This window comes from Phalacrocorax carbo, chromosome 3, assembly GCF_963921805.1.
Source record: "Phalacrocorax carbo chromosome 3, bPhaCar2.1, whole genome shotgun sequence".
NCBI lineage: Eukaryota > Metazoa > Chordata > Aves > Suliformes > Phalacrocoracidae > Phalacrocorax > Phalacrocorax carbo.
The window spans coordinates 54,472,048-54,499,415 of record NC_087515.1 but is presented as its reverse complement, the minus strand read 5'-3'; the positions used below and the strand labels follow the sequence as shown (position 1 = coordinate 54,499,415).

The window sequence follows — 27,368 nt, the reverse complement described above, 5'->3', positions numbered from 1 at the left end:
TGTGTTTGTTTCTCTTTTTTCATCCATTTATTTAATGCTAATGGACATTTCTAAGAAAACTTCACATGCATACAAGACATATACAGTGACATTATTCTTTGGTTTATATCATTGATTTGCTAAAAGGCTCAGACAAGTCATAGAAAATGAGAAGTATTCTCCTTTCTTCATTTGTTAGAAGCAAGACATCTTGGGAAAGTCAACCTTAGAAGAAACAGTCATTGTAGAGTCTAAAATAATATTGAAATGTAGACGTCCAGTTAGAGTTGAGGTTGGGATTTTTGACATGTATTTCAGAGGTCAGTAAGTCTATTGTCAAACATAGCAAACCATAGAACATACAAACAGAGGGTAAACCACCATCAGTTGGTTTGCTTGGCAATAACTGTTAATTTATAGCAATTTAGAATGGATGATCATATTTATTTTACTTTCTTATGAACGATTGTAGCTTTAATATTGCACTTGGAATCTTATTCTAATGTGCATACTGCTTTTCATGAGAGGGCAGTCCATACCCAGGATCAGTTGTTTTCCATTATACTCTTAATCCAAGGAATATAACTGGAAACTCGAACGTAAACACCAGGTTTCATGGGCTGCGCACAGCCAAGACCCCAAGAGGTGACTCCATGCTGGACAAATTTATCTTGGTCCCGACAGACTAGAGGTCCTCCACTGTCCCCCTAAACGGAGAAAGAACAGGATCATTCCTTCATGGACAGCCCTATATGCAAGAGTGGCTTTCTCACAGGAGGCACAGAAACAGAAGTACCTCTTGCATGTGAGGATCACACAAGTTGTAAGAAAACAATGGAGCTCTAGCCAGAGAAGAGTTCTCCATGCATGTTGTGAACACCGTTGTAAAGTCACCTCTTCCCATCATCCAGGTATTACATTTATGTTTTAAGTAAGGGGATCTGGTGAGAAGGAATCTGATTGCCCTTAGTAACTTAAACTGCGCTTCCTCCCTCCCTTGGTCTCTTCTCTGAGCTCTTTACAGTTTCCCGTTGTTACTAGATGATCCAAGACCAAGTGAATGTATGCATTCAAGCCATGTGTCTTAAGACAAGATGGCATACCCCTCCATGGCCTGGTTGCCCATCACAGTGCACAGACTGGCTGGCTGGGGCAGGCAGTCTGCTGTTTTCACACTTCTTTAAAGAGTCATGTCTAGCTTTTCAGGGAGGAAAGCTTCCATCTTGATTCAGTATGTTAAGCTTCTCTGAGCCCTTTCACGTATTTAAAGAAACTGAAGAACTCAATTCCAAAACGTAGACTTCTGGAGAGAGCCTTGGAAATTAGTTGTTCCTTTAGCCCTTGGTTTGCCTGCATGGCAGACTCTACTGCATTGCTCCTTGACTGCTAACTGAGATGTCTCAGGTTGTTAACTGAGCTGGCTTGGACATGGGAGCTAGTCTAGCCAAGGCAAGAAAAGTCTTGGGGAAAAAAATCAGACCATTAGTCATTCTAGGTTGGCTTCCATACACCTGGCTTGGGCAGCCGACAAAGGAGCAAGGGAAGGGCAGAATCCATGCACATTTTTCAGCTCATATGCAATGTGGTGTGGCAACATCCCAAGGCTAATTCTGAGACTCTAAAGCCCAGAAATCAAAGCACTATTTGATCTGAATGTGGTTACAATGCGCTCTGGTGTTCACAGACTTCCTTACCTGGCAACTATCTGTGCCACCATGAATATTCCCAGCACAGAGCTCGTGTTTTCTGACTCTACCGTTCAAAAATTCAGGGCGGTTGCATACTTTATTCTCGATTACAGGGAAACCAGTTTCCTTTAAGTAGCCATCACCACCAGTTCCTTTGCAAATAAAAACAAAACCAAAACAAAATAAATGACAAAGGTAAATGAACATCTTCACAAAACAAACATCAAGGTACAGATAAGCAGTAAAATAAGCATTGTATTTATACACTGTACATGTACTTTCCATGCATAATATGAAGTGATACCAAAATTAGTAAGCATTATCCGTGTCATGGTACTTATCACCCTCTACTACCCATAAAAATCCACACTGTACTTGGTTGACCTTCCCACTTCCATAGATCCAGTACCCACTTATATCTGTGGGAGTCATTCCCAAGCCATTTTATTTCTCTGTATCTGACTTTTCTTCTCTGTGGAAGACAGGAGGTAGGAAGTAAACATTTGAAAATGGCGTGATGGGCAGAAGCAAACATGCAGAGGAGGTACTGATGACCTTCTCAACCAAGACAGAATGGAAGGTTTTGAAAATTAGTTATGTTTAGATTTGTGTAAGGCCTTCTGAAACAGGCTGGTTAGGAGAAAAAATCATTCAAGAGAGTGAGCAAACTCACTTTCAAGGGATTATGAAATAGCCTAAATCTAGAAAAACTTTCCTTCTGACGGCATAAAAGCCCAGTTTCGGGAAAAGCAGAGTGGACTGAAAGATAAGAGTTAGCAGCTCCTTAGGTCTGATTCTCCTCTTTTAGTATTGGTTTAGGTTGTTTCAGTTTACATGAGTCTGAGTGATTTAGGAGAATCTAAATCAAAGGGACACAGTGGAAAGAATGGCAGTACCTGATTAATTTTGATGAATAGGTATGCATGCAAGCTTGCATGGGGTGTTTTTGGCACAAAAAGAATACACTTTGGACACAGGTATATACCAGTCTCCAAACACAAAACTTTCAAACGTGTTAACGCTGTCTCACCTTTTGTATCCCCCCAGCCTGTCACATAGCACTCCTCTCTTCCTCCTAACACAGCATTTTCTTTTGGCAAACAAACGGGGATTACATGATTATTGATGATTGCTGGGCTAAAAGAAACAAACAGGACACTCATACAGGAACAATCATTTCCACATTTATCCCTGATACCACCTTCAGTTTTCTAAAAAGATTTTCTATACAGTCAGACTTTTTTCTTTGAAATCCTGAGCTTTAGGTAAAGGGTTTTTCTGATGTACAGAACTGCTTTTGTTTTAGGCTCTAATGCCTCAGAATGTGATACATAGAAGGAAAAGATATGAAATGGAGAACAGTTAGAGGCTTTTGAAAATAAAATTACTAACATAAATCCAAAAGAATGCTTTGACTTGGGCTAATGCATAGCCAACAAAACCTACTTAGGGGTATGAATTAGTGGCATGTAACACATAGGTGTTAGCTTGCTCTGTCTGCATCCAGCTTGACTACTTATAAATCACTTTCAAACCGGACACTTAACACACAGCAGAACCCAAGTCAGTCTGACTTGCCTTTGGGTGGAGGTAAGCCTAAGCTCAATTAAGAAGCCACATTAGTTGTGTTGACCCTCCATCTGTTTTGGACATACATTGCAGCCACGGGAATCAAAGTACTAACACCATATATTCACATCTGTTTGCAGCTCTCTGGACATATTCATTTTGATTGCACAGTGCCTAGGCAAGGGTTTCAGATGAATGGAAACAGATGCAAGAAGGGTCATACTGGGTATTGCATCAAATGCACATACTGTTTCTCTGCACTCTGGACAGACCTGCTGGCAGAAGAAATCTCCCCACCACAGCATGGAAACAGGATGGGGTGACATCATCCTAATACTGCAGCTTTCAATCTTCACTACCTTATTGAGGTAGAGGTATGTAGAAACACAGACTAAAAGCTCCTCTAGGCCTTACCTCCTCCTACACTGCTGCCACTGCCTCCCCTCCCGGCAGCCACACTGCCAGCCTGCATCACTGTCCCTAGCCCTCCTCCCCTTCCAAGGCAGCTCTTTCCCTTTCTGAAGCCCTGCAGGTGAATCCTCTTGGATTACACTGGAGCTTCAGCAGAAAGGGAAGAAAAAGAGGGTCTTAAATCAATTATTGAATACACTGTGTGCAGAAACACACATTTCCATGACACCAGCAGCCACTACTTAGTCAGTTTGTCCCATCAGAATGAAAGAATGCTTCAGGTGAATGGGTACCTGCTCAGTTTTAGCAGAGCAATATCCACCCTGTGTGGCTCCTTGAACAATTTCTCAACATCTCGTTTTTGCACTGATGGCTCTAATGCTCTTTCTTTGTGTAATCCAAGGTATACTTTATATGCAGATGGCCTTGAGGACCTATGGGAAACAATTACACAATTGCACATGGTGAGCTGACAAACACACACCCAGGATGTAGACCACTTATGAGGTTATTTATTGGGCACCTTGCTGTGTCAAAGCCAGAAAAATAAAGCCAGCTCTGGCATAAACTTAAATTCTTGATCCCTTATTATAGCACATGAAATCAAGTTAGCAAGAGTTATCACTGCCACTCTTTGTTTCTTCAGTCAAAACTCTGTTTTAATGAATGATGAATAGAGTTGGCTCAATTTGCAAGCTGAGTTGAGAGACAGCTCAGGTTGATTATTGGGTCCATTTTGGTCCTCCGATTTTCTATCTAGTGTAAGAAAATGCTGGTGCAGACTATAACAGATACTTACTTTTCTAAGCAGTGAGCAGCAGTAAGAACCCACTGAGGATCTATCAGAGTTCCCCCACAGAAATGCAGGCCAAAACTGTAATAGAGCAGAAAGGCATGAAAAGGTCATTGGTTTAAGGTGGGGGATTCTACTGCAGTTCATCAGATAATCTTTCTAACATGTATGCCTTTACAAACTAAAGACATTATTCCACATTTTCCTTAAGAATCAACATTTCACTTTCCTTGAACGATATTTCTTACAATGATGGTAGTGTTATGTGGACATTTTTATTAGGCTTGGTATGAAAACACCTAGATCTTTCTTAACCAGTATTTCTGTTACTGAAAAACTTTATGTGCAGTGATTTATGTCATTTTAGAGACTCTGGCTTTTATCTATCTCTGATCACAGTCTGAAAGCTCTGCAACTGGCCTTGATTCCTAGTTTTGCTAATAACTTTGACAGTAGGATCAAACACTTATGTGGAAGGACTGATCAAGATCTGTACTAGCTGTACCGCAGACTTCGCTTCTACTTATACAATGATGATTCTACTCTAGGATACAGTGCCAGATTTAAAGTCATTCTGCCTTTCAGTAAAAGTGTTTATGAAATTAGCAGTTGTATTGATTCTGTAGATATTTATAACTAAACACAGTGTTCTGGGTTGTCTAAATGACCTTCTTTAAGGTTAGCACACATAATATATAGCTTTCAGCTATTTTAAAATTAAAATCAATTTCAGAATGCTTCAACCACATCCTATATATAACATCCTATGAAGAGGCAAAGTTTCCTTGAATGCAAAGTCTAATGTATTGGGGAATGGCCATACCTTGTCCGGAGACTGATTTGCCAGGGCCAGGAGTGTGGATGTGATATACACCCAGCAACAATCCTTTGAGCACACAGCTTTGGTCTGAATTTGGATTTTCCACACTCATACTGAGCAGGAGCTACCGAATAAGGGAAAAAAAAAATCACTATAAGGAACTTTAGCCTATTTACTATACATTTATTATGCATGCAGAAAACTAGAAGGTGACCCTGATAGATTTGTCACTTCAGCTTTTGATTTTGCAGGCATTATATACCAGGAATCACCTATATTTTGTTAGGTTACCTTCATCTGGAACTTAAAAATTCCTGGCAAATCTTTTTTCACATACACTTCTCAGTGGTGAACAAATTACAAAGAATAGGTCTACAGTCAGATAGAAAAACATAGAAGGGGAAGGAGAAGGAAACAGAGAGAAAGAAAAAATAAATTCTCCCAACCTCTTTAAATGTACTCTTATAGATGTCAGCAATGCAAAAGCTGCACTGGCAGCTGTTTTCAGACTAGTCTTGGTGGTACGGCATGTGAAATTCAATCACTGTCCCTGTGGAACAACATTTTGCTCACTCCTGTCTCAGGATCTTTTGGTACTTCAGATTTCTCTGAGTTATTAAAAAAGGGTTGTTCTTATTTAGCCATGGGAAACTGACTCTTTTCAACACAGAATTTAGAATTTGTTGTCAGCAAAAGAAACTGACTAATTAAATTAAAGGCAAAAGCCATGTTTTCTCTGTTCTTTAGCTGAACAACTGACAAAAAAACCCCCTAATTTTAAAAAGAAATTCGATCTTCAAAATGAATACAGCAACCATATGAAAATGCTATTTTTATCCCTAAGAGCCCCAGCCCAACACTTTCAATGCAATAGTATTTTTACAGTTATAGGATGTGCATGTTATGGAACATCTTTCTTTTTCTTGTTTTCTCCATTTTGGGATTTTGACCAAAGCACATATTCTGCTGCTCACAGCTGAGAGGATAAAGCAGCAAGAAAGTCACCCTTCTTTTGTGTGGGAACTATCTCTCCTCCTGGCATAGCTTTTGTTGTTGATGGACATGAAAGGACTTGAAACCAAAATGTTGGAAAACTTTATCATTGTATACTTTGTTGGACCACCTCATTCAGAGTACTGAACGGTTTGATTACTAGTAACAAAAACAAGGGCATTTGGTTAAATATTTAGGGCCGGATGCACTTTCCAGACATCTGATACAGTACAATATCAGAGGAGGGAAAATCTGATTTACATCCAGGACAGAACCAGAGCCACATGAGCAGGGTGTGGAAAAATTTTGCTGGGATAACGGTGTCCTTTATTCAGCCTGGCCACACACATAGTTATGCCAGGTAAGCAGGCAGAGGCAGTGGAAATTTCTTCAGGAACAGCCTTATTTTGAAACACATGGCAAACCCCCCGTGAGCTTCAGTGGGGTATGGGTACATCTTGTGCTGGGTTTGGGGCTCCAAGGAATAAGCACCATTCATAAGACTTCAGACACAGATTTTGAGCATCATTTCCCCACAGCCTTAGTTTGCAGTGTAAAGCTATTGCACTGTCTTAGATCAGCCTTTCAGATTAATCACTAAATATCCTCCAGTTGTCATAAAAGGTTACAGGAAAGAGAGACACTAGTCTTTAAATTAATAATTACGGCACTTGGGAATGTCACAGTACTCCCAGGCTTTTCTTGGGTCTGTTGTGTAGCACCAAGGTCCATTCACATCTCCATCAGGATTCCTGCAATACTGTAACAAAGAATAAAGACACAAGCTATTAACCAGGGGACAAAAAAGCCTACCAATGCATGTTTCAAATTAAAATAAAATTAAATTTGGAAAATATGTCTTACTTCCTCACTGATCAGTGATTTCCAATTCCATTTGTAAAAATTGGTTCCATTTTTCTATTTTCTCTGTGAGTTTAGAAAAAGATAATAAAAATGAAACCTCTTCAACTGTGTTCAGCCAGAAAGCTTCACTAGTGCAAGCTTGGACCTCTGTGCTCTCAAAAAGTAGGACATCTTGACCTAGGGTGGGATTTTCTAAAGCGCTAAACTGTCTATTCCTGCTTCCACTGCAGTTGGTAGGAGCAGTAGGGTCGGCCCTGAGGCCTTTTCACACCCACTCTGGTTGCATGACTCTGGGGCAAGTGGGTGTTGTGTAAGCTGCTCTTGCACAATTTGGTGATGCCTATGAGTCGCAGGGGCTGGGTGCAGTGTTCAGCCTGATGTGGGGTGCCTGGTTAGCTAAGTCACTCTTTAGGTCTTACGGGCCATACTGATGATGTCTGCTCAACATGGACACCTCACAAAACTGTATGCTACCAGATACTTTTCTAGTTCCCTTCCCTACTCTGAAATATGTCCCATATCTTAGGAAAAATGTGATAATATTTGCTTCTCTTCCCCAAGAACCACTGACAAATGCGAGAACCAAAAAGTTATGGCAGGCAGCTTTTCAGGGGGAATTTCCCCAGTCTGAGCTGGAATTCAATACAGGGTAGGTGATGCCATCAGAGGATTGGCTAAAGCAAGCTCTAAAATCATGTACCTGGAGAAGAAGTAGTTCAAGCTGGAAATATCAGACAAGCTCTTTATATCACATACAGATCTTGTCACAGACCAGGCAGGTATTTTATATGGGATGTTACAAGTCTAGCGAGCTAGTGATGAGTACATATGTTAGGTCTAGGGAGATGAAGGTTAAAGATGGAGAATGACTTATAGGATGGGTCAGATGCATGTATATGCTTGTATGATGGGCTGTGGCAGAAGTTGGAGGGCTGGAGAGGGAATTGGTAGAGGATGGGGGCTGCAATCCATCAGCTGTATATCTCAAGGAACTTGCACTGAACATTGGATCCCTCTCCATCTCACCCATCACTGTTACTACTGAGACCTATGACCCCAGGCACTCTTTCTGGCAGAGGAGGCATACATGCTGCCCACAGACCAACTCCAGTTAGTCCTGAGCAGTGAGGAGAAGCAAATGCCTATCTGAAGCCCCTTGGCCTGCGCTGCAGAAGCATTCAACAGAGATTTAGGTATCTGTGTGTCCCATAGAAATACAAACTGACCATGTCAACAACAATTAGCACAATCAGGTTCTTGGACTGAACTGAGGAAAATAATTTACAAAGACCTGGCATGAATACTTGCTGGTGGACCATGAAGAAGGCAGGCAAAGCTCAATGACACCAAGTATTAAATGAACAGCTGCTTACATTTTTATCTAGGCCTGCTTCTGGATGAGTTCTGGGAGTGAAATAGTCGTGGCTATGAGGTCTCTGAGAACTCCACTCTTGACAAGTCCTGCCCCTTCCAGTTTTTGTTACTGTGCCACGATAGTCTTTACCATTACCGTTAATGCAATCTGTGAAGAAAGAGGAAAAGGAAATGATTTTTAGCTGTGAGCTATTGGACCACATCCATACTTGGTGGTGGTGAAGCAGAAATAAATTTGAGGAAATGCTACTAGGACTTACATGTCCTACATAATATGTATACAAGGAAAGAAGGACAATGTAGTATCAATGATGGTTAACAATCAACCACATTTTAATTTCCTTGCATTTTAAACATTTTCTTTATGATCATGAAAGTCGTGAGTCAAAGAAGCTTAAATTCATTTCACCCCTTGTGACTCCAGAAAGCAGGACCACAAAGACCATGCAGTCATAAAGTCTTTTCCTTATGGACACTGATATTTGTCCACTACCACATTTTACAGTAGCTAAAAAGCATTAATACATGTTCAGCTAAAATTATTAGCCTTTTAACCAGAAGAACATGACATAGCAAAAAAATGAAAGCTGCAGCACTAACCATCTACTGCATAACAAAGTTACATCTGAACTGAATTAAAAAAGCCAGCTGTCCTCTGGTGGGAAATGGGGCCCTGGAAATGTGAATGCATGGCATAGGAAAAGACTTTTTTGGAACACTTGCCAGCAAAATGCCATCACCTCTATATTTGTTGTCATTGTTGGTAGCCCTCCCACAGTAGTCTAGAGACTACTAGCCATCTCTTTCCTTGTGCTTCCAATATTGCCAGATGTAGTAGATAAAAGATGTTATGTTAATCTCGAATCAAATGCAGAAACCCTGCTACAAAATTCTACAAGAAAGTTCAGAAAATAAAGAGAATGGATACAGTATTGTATTAAATTCTGTAATTATCTAAAGTTTCCTTTATTTCACCCTCATTAAATTCTTGATGATGTTTCCATAAAAAAAACAACTTGCTGGTTACGAGCATCTCTGGGTGAAGTGGAAATTATTCTCACCAGGTTTTGGTCCCAGTGTTGTCTGAGGAGGTTTTGGTAAAGTCACTTGTGCATGGTTATCACACCTCTTCAGGTTGCAATACTCCCATCTCACACTGGGGTCAGTGGTGTAGCACCACGGGCGGCTATCCCCATCTGGGTTTCTGCAATAATTCTGCTTCAGGTCCCTACAAATGTAAGCATATTGTATTCCCATCCATTCCACTGCTCTGAGGAGAACTTGAAAGAACATTTTAGCAAGCAGGTCTTCTACAGAGTTAGCATATGTCATTTATCACGTACAGTGTGCAACAGAAATCCTTTTCCAGCATAAAGAAATCAGGAAACATATCCAGAATATTTAAACATGCCAAATACTTATTCACTGATTAACGCTTACAGTAGAATACCATTTACAAATCCAGATAAGTAAATGCACTTATATATATTAAAGATATAATTATTTTTTTCTTCAAATACATTCATAGCTTTTAAGAAGGAATAGGTGTTTTGCACTTTGCCATAAATAAATAGTAAATATTAGTAATAAGAAAACAACTAATCCCTTCCTCAAAGCTCTAATGAACTTCAGACTAGGAAGCAAACACTTAAACCCATGAATAAGGTCATGTACAGAAATAGTTCATTTCAGCATAAGGGAAAATTTATGATAACTTTTAATTCCTTTAGAAGCAATGTAGAAACACAAAGCTAATTAGTCTAAAGCGTAATAGTTACAACTGTGGTTTGTTTCGAGATGAGGTTAATAGAAAATGTTTCCACATTTAAAAAAGGAAAAAAGGAAGGGATTATCTTTTATCAAGTACACTCCCTTCCCAGCTTTAAAATCATTGCTATGTAAAGATGATGCAAATCAAAACAAGTTCGTGAATGGTCATTGTCCAATGAAACATGGAAGTGGGAAGTAAACATACGCATCTGGGAACCGGTCTGCCGTTTTATTGTGTCGGTGTGGTGACATTGAGCTCCAGGCTTGACATTTCTTTCCCGTGAGAGTGAAAGAAGCTGTGCCACGGTAAGTCACACCATTGCCTTGATAGCACTCCTCAGTAATTTGAGCCTGCTCAGGCACATCAACAGCTGTAGTGAATAACAGACACCGGTCCCTTGCATCTTAATACTTTGATATTTATACATGAGCATAGAAAGCCAACAGAAAACAGCAAGCCAGAGTATCTCACTGAATGCCACAGTCCTTCTCAGACTGTAGATCAAAAGGAAGACTTCCAAAAATGTTTGTAAAAATTTCATGATACACTAGATTAAAAGCACTTGTACATCAATTTTACTGTCATGCATGGGGATTTATTTCAGCTAACTATCCAAATAGTTCACATACAGATCAAAACTTTTCCAGGGTAGGGGAATGTCTGTGGCTTTGTCACAGATGCATGTGTGGAACAAGCCTGCCTTGTGTAAGGACAATTTTCTTTTGATTGCTTTTTATGGAGTCTTGGTTCAGTGCTCTTAAATTATCTTAGGTTTTACTTTGGATTCAATCTTTCAGGAGCTGGCATGTAAAGCTAATTAACTTTTCTATGGAGCATTTAAAAGTTTAGAGGTGGAGGGAACTGCCACTTGGCAAAGTAACATTTGTTACTGCAATTTTTCCTGAGCTGGGTCGGTAGGTGACTTAAAACCTTCTGCACTTATCCACCAGACTGAACATACCAGCCTGGGCTCCACACCAGGCTCAGGAGTTCAACTGATACACAGCAACACTGAGAGTGACAGCAATAATACAACTGAGCAGAGTCATCCAAGATTTTTCAAAACACACCATGATGACCCTTCACTTCCAGATGCCTCCTGTTGCTCTTACCAGGGGTCTCTGGCTCTGCCCCATCACAGGAGGGGATGGTGCAATATTCCCACCGGGCGGTTCTGTTGGTGGTGTAACACCATGGCATCTTCTCGCCATCGGGATTTCTACAGTAGTTTTCCTCTAAGCTCCTGAAATAGAAAGCTTGGCTAAGAAAAGCTTCTCATGGAAACCTAGTAAAGGTTATGAACAATAGGAGAATGTACCTTGCTGCCTGGTTTACTCCTGTATTTACTGGTGGGTAACTCTGCTGCCATTTGCTGATGTCATTTGCTAGATGAATAATTGCAATGCATTGGTATTTTGGATGTGCTAAATGAGACACCTGCTAGACTGATAGAAGAACTAAGAGATTGTATTTCATGTAGTACTTTGAGGCCAAGAGCAGCACAGCAGAAACATAAGGTGAAAGAATCTAGCCCCAGGCAAATATCATAATTCTCATTTTCTTACACCACATTGCTTCACCTGAGCAACAATATAGTAAAAGGATGAACTGAAGAGGGAAAGTCAGTCAAGCAGAGCTTGAAAGTCAGAAAAGGAGACACTAGTATCCAAGAACAAAGAGGTGAATAAAAAGAAATGTGCAAAAACAATTGAACAGATGGAATCCAGCAGGTGATGAATGCTGGTGTAACTGAAGAACTTTGCAACATAGTTGAAGAAAAATGAAGTAATTCTGTGCTTTGGTACGTCTCATGGACACTGAATAATGGAGAGGTTTCACTTACTTGCAGGGATAGTTTTCAGGGGTGCGAGCATGTCTGTGAGGAGATTGAGAACTCCAGTGCTGACAGGTATTTCCCGATTCAGTAACAGATATTGTGCCTCGATAGTCTTCTCCTCTTCCTGATAGACACTGGCGCCCTGGTGCAGGCACTGGCGGAGGTGTGGCTATTGCAGAAAAAGCAACTGAAATTTAGCGGTGCCTTCTAGACATATTAAAAAGCAAAACCCAAAACACTTTGAGTTTATAATTAAGCAGACTTTATAGCTTCCTTTGCAGGTAAGGTTTAAAGACAAAAATGTTTGGAAGGTCCAAAAGGTAAAGAAAAGATCTAAAAATATCTTAACTTTTCTTTCATCCATTTTAACATCTTCACAAGAAGTCAGACTGCCATAAGGGCATTTGCATCTGCCCCTTTACAAGAGCCAGGATACAACACAACCAAGCACTAGCAGCCCCATCAGAACAAAGCTGGAAAGTGAACAAGTGGTAATAATGTGAGGAAAACTGGGGTGAAAGTGGCAGGCCCATCAGTGATAGGTACAGGTATAGGTGCAGATATAGAAGAGATATACTCTAACTGGTGAGGGTTAGAGATGGCAAGGATGAGGTCTGGTGAGAAGCCCCAGGGAAAAGTATAGTGGCAAGGATAGGCCTTCAGAGGAAAAGGAAATTGAAAATGTGGAGAACTGAACTGGAAGAGCAAAACACAAGCCAAAAGATTTTCAGGAAGACATCAAAAGAGGGACATCAGAAGAAACATCAGAACCACTGAAATGCCTCATCATGGAAAAACACATCAAGGAAGGGAGATGTGGTCTAAGCAAAAACACCAGAAATGCCTGCAACAGAAATGTCTAGCCTCAAAAGAACTATCAGAGGCTAATTTCAAGGTTATTTACTTTTTCTTTGAGATAAAAGTCAGCAGTCTTTTATTCTTTCTTTTATCTTTGAGGCCTTTTCTGTATGTTCTAGCTCCTTGCACCACCCTGAATGGAAGCTCTCTAGATGTCTTTGTGTCTAGAAGTCTAGAAGTTAGACTCACTGCAACGAGGAATGTCGCAATATTCCCAGCGTTTAGTCGGGCTGGTAGTGAAACACCAGGGACGAGGTTCACCATCGGGATTACGGCAATAATTCATCTTCAGATCCTTCTCTGGAAAACTGAACAGGAAAAATTATTTTAAAAAAATATCACTAATAGTTGTAACAAGTATCCTGTCCAGGGCAGGGTGATTTTCAGGCCATCCTTGACGACAAACAACCCATTACAGAGTCTGACTCACTTTTCCGGGAGGTATCCATGAGAGTGAGGCTGCTGGGAGTCCCAGCTCTGACACTCAAGCCCAGACACTGTTGTTGCAATTGCTCCATGGTAATTTTCTCCACTGCAGTGCATACACTCAACTGTAGGAGCAAGGCAGAATGAGGACAAGAGAGACAGAAAGTCCCTGAGGAACTGGTCCATAAACATTCATATTAATCTCACAGGAAGCTCAAGAGCCTGATCAGAGCACAAGGACTGACTTTTTTTGGCAAAGTAAAAGCTTAATTTTCTTGTTAAGATTACTTCAACTAGTTGATTACATTTATAGTATTCCATTAAAAGAATAAAAACCACATTACAAACTATAGTATTTAAAAGAGCTAAATTAAAACTACTAAGCTATAACTTACAATTTGTGCCTTGCTGCTGTCATATTTTATTGACTTTTGCACTAGCAACTGTTATTTGATTCAATTCAAGGGTTACAATATATAAATACGCTCATAGACAATTTTTTTATCTAGGGAAAAAAAAAAGACTTTGTAAAGCTGTTTGGGGGGTCTTTTGGTATCTCCCTTGTTGGTGTTGAAAATGTCTTTGGAAAGTTTCAGGTTGAACTAAACTCAAGTTTGGAAAAAAATACTGGATCAAAAATAAAAGTATCTGAATAACTTCACATTCTTGAACACAGCTTCCAAAAAGGAAAGAAAGAGGTATGTGTATCCTAACCTTCACACTCTGGGATGTTACAGTAATCAAATCTGGTATCAGGATCTGTGGTGTAACACCAGGGTCCCTTTCCATCATTATCAGGATTTCTGCAGTAGTTTTCCTCCAGTCCCGCATTGGGATATTTTTCAGGTGTGTAACTGGAACGGAATTTAAATGAGATTAGAGAATAAGGAAAGTGTCCTGATTGTTCAGCTGAGGACTCTAAAAATGAAATATTTATCTGAGGACTATTTTGTAGATGTCTTTCATTAGAAGTCCTAATTGCTACTGTGTGCCATTGCTGAAGAGGTCGAAGTGCCATAGCTATAGACTGCAAGAAATATGGTGCCTCTAAGGCCAGCCATGCCTTTAATACTTGCATTTACTTCAGCTGTTCAGTTTCTGGTATTTTTTGCTCAGCCGAGGTACTGTTTAGCAGGTAGAGAAAAGTCTCCTCTGGGACATGTTCCTTGGGAGACACAAGGAGAAGGTATTTGCTGACAGGGAGAGTTCTCTGTAACCTGAATACTATGCCGTTTCAATAGAAGGTTACTAAATAAACCCGGTTAGGTGTTTTTCTTTAAAGACAAGAAATACTTCCCTGTTAATTGTCTATGTATTCACCGATAAAATGATGTACCTCTATCTCATCTGCCACATGTTATACCTTTAGCCAAGAGAAGTTTTTGCCCTGTTGATATTAATGGAAAATTCATGTTTCAGCAGAGCCAGGCACTTCCCTGTCAAATGTTTTGCTCACATAAGGATGACAAAATTTAAATGCAACTGCCAAGACTGACAATGTCCCTATTGATCTTGTGGCCACAACTTCCGGTCTCTCAGTTACAACTCAGATTAGAGAATTATCTTATTCTAGATAAGTGTAGAAAAATATTTTATAAGAAGAATTTTAACATGAAAAAAATGCTTATAAGACTACTTAGGACATGTAAATGGCTTAGCAAATTTCAGAAAAATATAAATGTATACAAAAAGGCCTTACTTTGGTTTATGGGGCACATTATCAACCCACTTCTGGCACGGCACACCTTTCTGAGTTTTGGCTTCTGTTCCTCTGTAATCCACCCCTCTTCCCTCCTTGCATTCTAGAAGATAAACTGAAATTATATGTGCTTAATTAATCAGTATCATGACATGCCCATTGGATTTTAGCATATACAAAATCCATTTTCATGCTAATATATTTAAATACTTTTGGTCATATTTTTACTTTCTTATACCATCAGAAATAGACAGCTCACTTTGTAAAAACCTACCAGTTATCTGATGTCTAAGTTGAATTAATTAGCATTGAATAATTTATGTGAAAGCAAAAAACTTCCAAACCAGAATTCCAGAGAAATAAGTGTAACACAACGTAGTTCTTTTGAGAACATGTTATAGTAGATTTAAATAATAAAATATGCTTTTAACATTTAAATATGCACTATAACAAAATAAAAACACATTCTCTTTTCAGTGCCTCCTATGATGTTATTATAGTTATGCACAGTTATTAAAATCAAACCTTAAAAGAGAGCGACCTGAATTCAGCTGAAGAAGATAACAGGACAGAATCACAGATGCATACACAAAGCATTTTATCTGTCTAACTAAGCAATTTTTTAAAGTTCATATAAATGTGGATGACATTGTTTCATTAAAGTTCACCATGCCATGAATGAAATGTAATTAATTCATGATATGACAAAACAATGACTTTCTGCTCGGCAAGATAAAATGGGTATTTGTTTGAAGGTGTATATTATATATGCTTTGTACTGTTAGATTTTGGAACTTCCTAGTACCTTCATTAAAAAAAAGAAAATGAAGGAATGAAAGAATTAGCAATGAAATCCCGTCTTTATGTAAGTCAAGTGGAATTTTAATGCTGAATAAGCCTGAGGTTTGCATTGGTAGCCTTGAAAATATTTAATTGTTTTAAGTTATTAAATTAAATGAGAACTGAAAGCTCAAAGTTGTAATTTTTTTCCCAGGAGGAAGGAGCAACCATAACCCCATTGCAGCACTCAAGGTTTTCCTGGGAGGACTGAACAATCATATTTCCCAACAAAGAGCTGGTGACTGCCAGGGGAGAGCAGGCTTGCAAGGAGTGGATCTGCCAAGGCACGGCTGAAGGAATTCAGATCTTGACACGTTCCCTCAGAGCATCTATATCTGCAGTTTAAGGATAGTCACCGTCAGGAAACACGTCCTTTGGCTTGGAAAACTAAGTAGGAAACTAATTTAATATTTCTCTATGCACGGGGCATATTTCATCAGACAGTTCCTCCTTTCCAGCTGCAGTGAAGCAATCTGTCTTTTAGGTTGTGACTTGGCTTGTCTCAATGTCTTCAAGTAGTGACCAAATCAGATATTTGTAGAGACCCAGTTTTGCATCAGCTTTTCTCAGCATCAATGTTATACCAAAGCTGACGTTCAAGCAGAAGATTAACATAAATCTGGAGAAATAATGCCATTTTACACAGATATGTCTTGTTAAAAGTGAAAATAATTAATATTTGAATCTGAAATAAGGTCCAGTTCTTCTGTGGGACGATAAGTAGTTTAGATCTGGAGTTATAGATATACCTTTACGCACTTCTTTATTTCAACGTGTATATATATGGGCAAGTTTACTCTAGAAACTTAGCTGGAAGCCATTGGATCCCTTAAACAGTTTTGCAATAAATTAACATTAAAAACTTCAATAACTGAACATTTAATCAGCCAAGTGCTGACTGCTTTTGTTTGCGTAAACTTTTGACCGTTTATATAACCTTTAGGATTTTTTCTGTCTGACGACAAATAACTAACTTTGATCCCCAAACTTAACCCATGTCCCTTGGGTTAACTATTTACAAACAGATATGTGGAGAAAAATTCCCAAATGCTAGCTTTTATTGTTATTACTTTTTCTATAAGCCAGAGAAGGTTAACTTTCTCTTTTATAGCACATACCATAGAAAAAATAATTTTTAAACCTGTGGATTTTATACCAATCTTTGAACGTAATGCTAAAGAGTAATTAGGTCTCATCAAGTAATTGCTTCAACTGAAAAAATAATGTTGGTTTCAGCAACAGTATCACAAAAGCATCTGGGCATGTGAAAGGAATTTCCTTGAGGTATGAGGACAGCAGCAGCTGCTGGAGCCAGTGGTGTGAACTGCTTAAGTAAAAGCTGTATTTTCCCTTCTGTTCTGTAACAACAGATTAAATTGATAATGTCATTAGAATGGATACATAATTATCTGAGACCCTCTGCCAATGAAGAAATGAGCAACAGAGAAACCATCTGAATCACACACAACAGGCTGCATTTTTCATGTTTACGATACCTAGGTCCATCGTTTGTTTTCTGTTGGTAGACGTGCAAGTTTTGGACATTTTTGTTACGTAAAACTACAGTTTTTCACACCTTTACTGATGGGGTTCTGTTTTTCAAGGAACTAAAATCCATGTCTATGACCTCAAAAGGCTTAAGAGGATGCTGTAACAAATCCTCACTGAATATTGCAGGACTGTCATCCAGGTTCTAACCTCAGCAAATACAGAATAAAAAAATAAACGAGAATCACAGTCTAGCTCCTGATCAAAATACTGAAGCAAAATCAGTACAGATTATTAGATGTAAGTTATTTGTTCAGCCTTTAAAATCTGTTGCTTGCCAATTGACCGAGTCAGTTTCTCTTCTCAATAGGAACTACAGAAGATTTCTTATCATTACTTAATCATGATTCAGGGAAATTCCTACCAGCTTCTAGATATAATAAAAATACCCAACATTCAAAACATTAAATTACCTGTCAGTTACATATACAAAATAAAGCATCTGGCTGTAGGCTTCAGAAAATATCAGACTGAAAAGGACCCTCAGTGGTCTTTGGTCCAAACTACCGTAAAAAGCATGGCCAGCTCCTAAGCTGGATGAGGCTGCTCAGAGTTATGTCCAGGCAATATCTGCAAAGATGAAGGCACCGCAGCCTCTCTGGCCAATGTGGTCTAGTGCTTACCCACCCTCCCTGTGAAAAAATTATTTTTCTTCTATCCACAATGTCTGAAAAAAATGTCATTTGAGTGCTCAGCTGCAATCCAGCTAAAGCTATTGAACTACCACATAAAATCTTCTTGTAGGTGCTATACACATAGCATTATCTTACCCTACAAGTCTTTGCAAGTCAACAGAGGAGTAAGGATGTAGTTTTCTGGAGGCCATTGGTATTTACAGTCTAGTTATTGTGATTCTTGACTTTTGGTTAGAAACTGGCCTATTGAAACAGCTGCACGATTTGCAGCAGTTGAAAATCTGGTTCATTTTTCCTCTTCATGCAGCTTTATCTGTGGAAGGAGACCAGATTCTTGGTAGATACTATAGTTTCCGATTTCTGAATATTCTCAAAGGCATTAATGTTTTTTAAAAACTTACAAATCAGCAAATGGTGAAAGGCAATGTTCATGAAATCTTCTAACACAGAGCAGTAGTAATTCTACTCAAAGTTTACCACGTTATCTTACATGTCTGAATGATCAGAAAGGAGACCTTTTCTCCCCTGTGCATTACTAAAGTCAGAGGACAACACAATAAAGCTTATGTTATATTAAAAATAAAACATATTCCTTCTTCCCTGCATATAGCAAGAGGTCAATTCTTGATTTTGTAATTCATAAACAGTCTTAAAACCCCATCGGTTGTCTGCACCTTGTATAAGAGATAATAAAAGAGAGTTGGATAGTTGCTATTTCTTAAAGGAAGACTTCCTATTTTCAGAAAGGATGTCAAATACACTTATGTCACATAATCCTCACCAATGACAGAACTGATCAGAAATAAAACATTTACAAAATGTGAATACAAAAATTCAACAAGACAATTAATTATACAATAAATATATAGATTAGGATAAAAGTTTCACCAAATTCATTAATTGAAGAGTAGAAAGATCATATAATGACATGCTAATACTATAAAAATAGATAATTTTTATCTGAAGCATAGTTAACTCTTGAATACTTCTGACAATGTGTGCAACTAAAAGAAAGCTGATTTGAGCCCCACCCAAGTAAACTGTGACTTTTCTTTAGTCATACAAATGAAATTATTTGGTACTTTCCACCATTTTTCCAGTGGGCAAAGGTCTGTCTCAGAAACCAGGACAAGTAGCTCTTCCTAGTACCCTCAGCACAGACAGAAAAGATGCGGCTGTGGGTTACTGGATGGTTTAAAAGGAGAGAAGGGACTCTTAAGCACCGCCATTACTCTCAGCACCATCTGCATTCCCCAAGCAACGGTGCTTTTTTCTGTCTTGTGGACCCTAGGACTTAGGGAGCAGGAAAGATGCTGAAGCACTAATCTGGGGGGAAAAAAAATTAGTACCACTGCTTTACAAGTAATGTGGCAAAAGCCAGGTGTTAGGTACGGGCTGACTTACCCACTTCATCTGACCCAGTGAAGGCTTAGCCCCCGTGTTATGTGAGTCCCACTGTAAAGCATATCTCAGTGAAATAATATAAAAAAGACATAGACATACTTCTTTTTTCATAAAGAACTGCATTTGTTCTTCTGAATATCACTGCTGTTTTGGTGTTCTCAGCCAATGTTAAACACTGTTGGTCTTTACTGGTGAACAGGAAGGCCCTGTTGAAATTAAGAGGAGAAAGCAATGTAAGAAACAATAGCTGCATGTGTGCATTATTTTCCTAAACAACTTTTCTAGTATTGTTATAATTTCAGCAAGCACTACACTTCAGCGATATTTAAGATTGAGTAATGTTTCACGAATCACCAAGCTTTGCAGCTCCCATTTTCAGTGGTGACTTTGAGTCCTAAGTCTTCATACCAAACTTAGGTTGAAAGGGAGCTACGTGAAAAAATTATGACAAGGGATAAAAAAGGAGATTTATAATGTGCCAGAGACTACAGGGAACATGCTGAAGAGGATATATGCACAAGGGACCTTGACCTTATTTCAAAAGAATTAGTGGTCAGTCAAGAAGCGAGACACTCTACAGTATTCAGCAGTTACAAAGGAACGGGAAAACACGACAAGCCAGGACTTTAAATCACGCTGTGACAACTGTTCTGTTATGATAACTGAGTCATCATATATGGAGCAGAGTAGGTGCTTTGGAAAACACTGCCATTTGTCTTTTCAGCAAATATCTAGACTGTAAGTCTGCAAACTGGAGTGGATGGTGTAACTTTTACAATATCATCTAAGGAAAACTGACAGGCTAAGTAATTTCTACAGCTAGTGTTTCTGAATGAAAAAAGAGCAATAGGAACATGGCATTCAGTGGGTAGGCCTATACCAGGAATGTAAATATTGACAAAGCTCATTCGGTAGCCCTGATACCAGCTGGCACGATCCCGGTGTGCCTGTACATGTAAATTCGCACACACATCTGGATCACATCTGGACTCAGTGCTGGGAATGGTGTCTGTGCATTGTCTGGGGAGCGCTGATTGCCCTGGGTCAAAATTACACTGGGGAGTGTTACCCCCAATCCAAGCCCGTCTCTCAGTAATGTTAAATTTACAAGTAGGGATGTAGCGGATGAGCATGGTCTGACACACTGCTAAGGCAGGATAACAAGTCTGAAGTACTGATCTGAACTCATTGGTCTGAAGCACTGATGTGGTGGAGGTGCTGCAGTGCTGGCTTGGCCTTAAAGCTCTGCTTAACAGTTACGCTTCTTCCCCCAGATCCTCCGCTGCCAGATAGCATCTGTTCTTTACTAGTTGTAATAGATCTCACATAATTGATTAGGGAGGCAAGAGCAAAATAACCCTGATGTTATCCCAGTGTCAGGTGATAGTAGGCTCAGAACTGAGGCAGAGTCTAAGGAATGACACTTTATCTGAATATGCCTCAAAAGAGAACACTAATCCTCTGCAAACTGTAAATATATAATCTGAATATACAGACCTGCCCTCTCTGCCTTCCTCCCTACCTTCCTGAGACAAGTACTGCTGAAGCTCTGCCCTCTCTGTGTGGTTTTCAGAGAGGGGAGTAGGATCAAAGGGAATGAGTGGTACTTGACACTGTCAGCAAACCCCTGTCATCCTTCAGGGTTATACCTCTTTAAAATAAGTCTCATTTTCCCATTTAATTTAAAACACAAAGTTACAAAACACATTTAAAAAGTCAGCAACAGGGTATCCCTGTCTTGATTGATGGAGATTGATTGATTGATTGATTGATTGATTGATTGATTGATTGATTGATTGATTGATTGATTGATTGTTGGATGGATGGATGGATGGATGGAGAACCAAGTGCTGGAAACAGCCCTGCAGACCGTTAGTCTGCTGAGTTCAAAAAGGTGTATGCTGCAGAAGTGGTAGATGAAGGACTCATGGAGATTAGAAGAGAAAACTTCCCTGTCTCATATGTGAGGACAGCCTCCCACCACACTAATGGATATCCTTCCTCATTACTTCAGTTGCCTGCTGTACAGCTGAAACTCAATGGGCTCTGAGGCTTTGGCACAGGAGGCTCAGAAGCCTTAGGCTCAAAACAATAGGCTCCCCTGAGACAGGAGCCTGAGCAAAGGCCAGTGGTACAGACCGGCCAGAATCCTTCATGGTTTCTAGCCCCTTGGCCTGGTTAAACATAAGTGCAGAGAGTACTTGGCTGGAATTAGGGTTTAGGATCATTAAGGTTCACATGGCTGACTCCTTCTCAAAGGAAATAGAAGTTACATAAGTCCAAATTCTAGTAAAATTCAGAATAACAGATATATCTGCAAGATAATTGGTAATGCCATGAACGTAAGCAATGTCATTATTGCTGTCCTAAATTTCCAAGCAATTAATTATGACACTTTATTGCAAAAGGAGCGCAAGAGTTTTGATAAAACCATGTCAAGTTGATTTTCAGTATGCCAAGTTGTGAATCAAGATATCATAATATTTCCAGTAAAAATTCAACATAATTTTATTAATGTCTCTATTTCTGCTGTTTTCATCCATATGTCCCAGATACTCTGTTTCTATACATCTTTTGTTTTTCCAGCAAGCCTCAGACACACATATTCCTAAGGAATCCCTCAAAAGTTCAGGTTGCTGATAAATAAGGCAGACTGCTCCATCATTTGCAACGTAAGATACATATGGGAACCAGTGGAAATTACCTGCAAGTAAATTTATTTTCAGTTTCACACCGCTCCGCACATTCTTCTTTACTATTTGTCTTATAAATTTGCTGCTTTGGGTTGAGCAGCCAAGCTCCCTCTGTTCTCACATAGCTGTCTAGTATGTTTCCTTGCACTAAAAGGAAAAAGAAAGAGGTGAAAATGTGAACGCTGACATGATTTGTTTCAAGCTTTCATGTTAAATTCTTTGTCACCTAGTTGAACAACATCATCATTTAATTGCTGGAATAACTGGGTTAATGGTGAAAAAATATGGGTAAATCTCGCCTTCCCAGTATGGTAAAGGATAGTGTCACTGAAAACCCCACATAAGGCAGGACAGAGAAGTGGCTTGAACAGTGCTTTGTATCATTCTGAAAGTCATAACAAGGAACACAAACCTAGGGTATAAAGTGATGGGAACAGAGAAGACGACCCAGGGAGTGTAAAAAGGTGAGGTGTTTCAGAAAGAAAATGTTGGTCGTCTGTACTTTGGAGAAAGTGGAGAAATGGGACTCAAGAGGATGTGAGACAATGATTGCCCATTGCTGGTAACTACCCACATGGAATGACTTCAGTTCTATCAGCCACCCGATAGCTGCCTCTTTTCAAATGCTCTTGCTCTTGCAAGAAACAAGCTATCCTCAGCCACTGGGGTTATCACTGTGCTCACGTTCAGTTTATAATTTTTGTAATAACTCTGTATTGAACTTACTCAATAATCGAAGTAGCAGGTGTTGCCCTTCATTGCAGTGAATTAAAACAAGACATTAAACTGGTCAATAAATTCACCCAACAACCTCTGAGCTACAGCTGCATGTGAAATATATAGAATGCTAAGAAATAAAGCTATGTTTAGTGACAAGCTCCAAAACTGTTCAAGTCCAATCCTTCTTGTAAAGGACTTTGCCATTTAGTATTTTCTTTTTCTGGTACAGCTATGCAACCTCTGAATGCTTAGCTATAGATCCTAAAACTGTGACTTTCATGACTTCCTGCTGCAGAGTCACAGAGTTGCATGACTCCTGTGATTTTTACAGTTTCTTTATCAGATGAGCATAAGACTCTACTGACAAACATTAGGCTCTGGGACATAACCGTTCTGCATGGTTTCCACCCCAGACAACTGGCCCATGGTCTTTATGACACACCTCAGTCCTGCTTTGTGCCCTGTTTTTGTGCCTTGCTTTACACGATTGCTGAATAAAAGGCATACAGGGTATGACCTAGACCCTGGCTTCCCCCTTACGCATGACAGCCATGCTGAAGAGAGAGACTTCCTTCATCTTTTTCTGACCCTTCTCTTCCTTGGCCATAGCCCAATGCCAGCAGGAGGGACAGAAGGCAGCCTTGTCCCACTCAGACCCACAGCCTGTGACTGGGGGGCTCCACAGGGGTGTTTCAGGCTGAGGAAGGCAACTACTCCTCCCTTTCCTGAGTAACACTCCTTTGTGGTGTGAAGCAGGCTCGTGTGCCTCCTGGTACAGTTAAATTCCTTCACCTGAGTTCTAGCTTAGCTTGCAGTGAATATTTTCTTTAAGATCATCTTGCACCTACAAGACAGAACTGATAAAATAGACACAAAAGCCAAATTATGCTTCCTTTTATACCACTGCAAACCCAGAGAAGTTACTGGAGGTTTTTGTCTGCATGTAGACTAGGGAGGAGTTTGGCCTTCAGGGTTGACAGTTTAACAGCATGCATGAAAGAAAAGGATAGCTGCTAAAAAAGATAAAGTGAAAATGATCCAATAAAATTTCATGTGACAGGCACAGGAATTACTGATTCCACTAGTTATTTTAAAAAAATTTACATTAAGAAGAAATAGGTTTTGAGATAAAACATTAAACTAGGTTAAAACAATATCATAGGGATATTGCAAGGACATGAAATACAAGGAAAGAATTCCTGCTATGGTACAGCTTCCATGCAACCTTAATTCCGTTTTGACACTTTGCAATAATATTGCCATTATAGTTGCAGCATTTGATTTTAGAAATATTGACAGGGTCATAAAAATATTTTTTCTCTTTTTCTGTTAAAATTACCTGGTAGGGCATAATATTTTAAGAAAAAAAAAAGGGAAATATATGCAAGCTGAATAAAAATGCAGTAAATTTTCTTGCTACCATTTTTCCTATGTCTACAGAATTTTTCAGTGTTAGAAAGATGTATTACTGCCTTATTTTGAAATGCAAATATTTACTGCCATTTGAAAAAGGATTTTCAAACAAAAGCAGAGTATTGCAGACAAAAGCCCAAATCCTATATTTTCCTCCCCAGTATAAAATTCTTAGTTATTTGAGAAGTGTGTTTGATTTGCACAAGGCTGTTCTGCAAAAACAGAGCTTAGAATCTAGAATTTAAATTAAGGTGATCTTTCTTAACTTTAAATAATATCTAGAATTTTTATGTTGGGCATGTGTCTAATATTCCTAGCTAAAATCTACCCATACATTTTTCTAACAGGTACCTTTTTAATATTTTAAAATGACATGTGTAAAATGCTTGTATGTTTTACTGGGTTTTTTTATATATGTTGGCACACTCGTAACTTTATTTTTAACTGCAGTCACAACAGGCTGTGTAGAACGCCTGAAAGATGTGCTGTTTGAATCCCATAGTTCATTGAAGCCTAAAGTTTTCAGGGCAGAGAGTATTTATTCAAAATTTCTGTAACAGTTACAGTCTACTAAACACCAAAACATATATGTAAAAAGCCTTACTCCGTTCTTGTATGTTACAAATTATTTTGTACTATCTTCCACAAAAATATTCTTGCAGCACCAAAAATATTGCAGAAGTTAACACTGACCAGATTTTGGCCTCCCTGTCACATGGAATGAAAAATTTCATGATAAGATTGTGGCTATTAAAAAGAATGAAACTCCAGTCTGTAGAACAATTTTTACTTTTCGTCATGAGTTTGTTTTTCACAATGCATTTGCAAAGTTTAAAACAATCAAAATAAGGATCACTGTACTTGGCAATAACAGAGAAAACAAACAACCCTGGGATAAAAGGCTGCTGAAACCAGAGACAGACATGCCTTTGTAGCAGGCTTTGGGGCTGCTTTCCAAGGGTGCCCCCATTTCTGGCCATGGGGCATGTTTGCAGGGAGCCACTTGCTCCCCATGCAGACACCAAGGCTGTTGCTCTTCTGGTGTCTCTAACGAATGCGACACTGGAGCAACCACAGCTCTCGCTTTGCTCAAGAGCAACTCTCGCGGGCCAACGAGCCCCAAGTCTATCATCGTCCAGGTAAGTGGCAACACAGACCTACCTTCACCAAATGGAGCCTGCAAGCGTTTGGCCCCCGCCTCACCTAGGCAAGCAGAAGGCAAAGGACTCTTACCTGAACTGAGCAAGAAAAGAAAGAGAAAGGCAGCTGCGGCTTTGCTAATCCCCATTTTGGCCCAGCTGGCAGGTGCTGGAAGCTGTGTGTGTTGGTGCACAAAGTTTTATTGACTCGCACGGGAGTGAGGCGGCATCAAACAAACAAGGCAGGTGGGTTAAGTTAATCATTCTCCCATGCTGTGCCCCCCTTTGCCACGGTGTGTCCATTCAAACAACCTTGAATTGGATGGATTACCAAATCAGGCTGAATTGTTTGTACTGGGTGCTAGGGAATGCAAAGGCACTCTCTTGTTTTGTGGGGCATGTTTTTGTTCTCAAATGTTTAGGTCTTTCTTTGCTAGAGAATAGACAGAAATAATGTTGGTGGAAAGCATGGGAAATCATGTGTCCAGGCAGAATTTGAATTTCTGCTAACACTGGAGTCCCAATGGTAATTTCAGCCATGCATACCTGTATTGATTTATAAGGAACAACTTCCATTTAATCTCAGGGAAAGGACTATTTTCAGATCCAGACAATATTAAGTCTGTAAAATAGTTTAATTTTACTTTTTTGTTAAAGAATTCCTTCTTTCTTGTGTTTCCTTGACTTAGGCTTTTCTCTTTTTTACTATTTGGGAGTAAGCTTTAGTTCATTTTAGTTCAATAGCATAATTTTAGGCTTAAGATCCCTAGATAGCTATTTAGTGTTCTTCCTCACCAGACATTTAACCTCACACTGCACGCACAAACTCATCCAGTGAGGATGTCAGACTTTGCTCAGCCATGTGTTATCCTGATTTCAACATCAGCTCACTCCGCATTTCCCAAGTGGTCTTTGCCTTGGAAAAGTTGCACTGCAGAACCATTTCATGGCTTCTCTTGCATATTAGGTCACTAGTGTTGCTTCAGAACAACTTGTTGAATCAAATGACTAGTGACTCACCAGAAGCAGGAGGTGGCTGAATACAGGATGAGGAAAGCAGGCTTGAATGGGCACTGTTGTGTCACACAGTCAGTCTTCTGCAACTGAAAGCAAAAAGTACATAGAATCATGAGTTCCCTTCTAAAACCTCGCGAGGCTAGACACCTGCTTACTTTAAGTAGAAATTATGTTGTACTGAGTGCTTGGGATAAAGCTATGGGTGCAGGAGTAAATATATAAGAGAGGATTTCTGGTATGGGAACCAGATTCAGAACGAGATTGGCTGCTATTTTACAGATTATGTGAGAAATCTGAAACTGATACTGCTTGTAGTTCTGTGTGATTTTTCTCCTGTGGGGTGCTGTAATACCACATTATCTTGGTTGTCTTCCGTGCTTGAAGCTTTTTTAATGCAACTTGTGAGCAAAAGTAAAGCATGGGATATCTGTGGAGGTTTGTGAGACCATTAATGCTAGGCCAGGGAAGCAAAGCAGGTGGGTCCAAGAGAGGAGCTGATGGGACCTGGACTCAGTTCAAGGAAACACTTGAAGGGTGACAGAGAGAAGGGTTTGGACACAATGACGGTAATGATAAGGTTGAGTGCTTATGGGTAAGGATCAGGGGGAAGGCCAATAAGGGAGACATCCTGGTAGCAGTCTGTTATAGACCACCCAACCAGGATGAGGAGACAGATCAAGTACTCTACAAACAGTTGGCTGAAGTCTCACAATCTCTAGCCCTAGTTCTCGTGGGAGACTTCAACTTACCAGATATCTGCTGGAAATACAACACAGCAGAGAGAAATCAGTCTTGGAGGTTCCTGGAGTGTGTGGGAGATAACTTCCTGATGCAGCTGGTAAGCGAGCCAACCAGGGGAGGTGCCCCACTGGACCTG

General features: G+C 39.6%; 1 protein-coding gene and 1 long non-coding RNA gene across 3 annotated transcripts; both read right to left on the bottom strand.

Moving 5' to 3' along the window:
* LOC104046128 (plasminogen) lies at window positions 1–25,678 on the bottom strand. 2 transcript variants are annotated; one of them, XM_064446954.1, is made up of 20 exons: window positions 25,569–25,678; window positions 22,214–22,349; window positions 19,609–19,715; window positions 15,083–15,197; window positions 14,098–14,237; window positions 13,388–13,508; window positions 13,147–13,265; window positions 12,106–12,268; window positions 11,375–11,505; window positions 10,467–10,632; window positions 9,553–9,719; window positions 8,491–8,639; window positions 6,920–7,013; window positions 5,264–5,384; window positions 4,447–4,521; window positions 3,941–4,081; window positions 2,698–2,804; window positions 1,674–1,819; window positions 519–686; window positions 1–230 (listed from the first exon to the last, which is right to left on the bottom strand). In XM_064446954.1, the coding sequence occupies exons 1-19, from the start codon at window positions 25,621–25,623 to the stop codon at window positions 525–527; spliced, it is 2,415 nt and encodes an 804-aa protein (XP_064303024.1). In that variant the 5' UTR covers window positions 25,624–25,678; the 3' UTR covers window positions 1–230; window positions 519–524. The 2 variants fall into 2 exon arrangements, with proteins under 2 accessions (XP_064303024.1, XP_064303023.1); XM_064446953.1 differs by having other exon boundaries at window positions 1–686.
* LOC135312561 (uncharacterized) lies at window positions 17,400–19,602 on the bottom strand. The gene is made up of 2 exons (XR_010372153.1): window positions 18,507–19,602; window positions 17,400–18,418 (listed from the first exon to the last, which is right to left on the bottom strand). It is a non-coding gene; the product is annotated as an uncharacterized LOC135312561 (long non-coding RNA).
* Window positions 25,679–27,368: the final 1,690 nt, after the last annotated feature.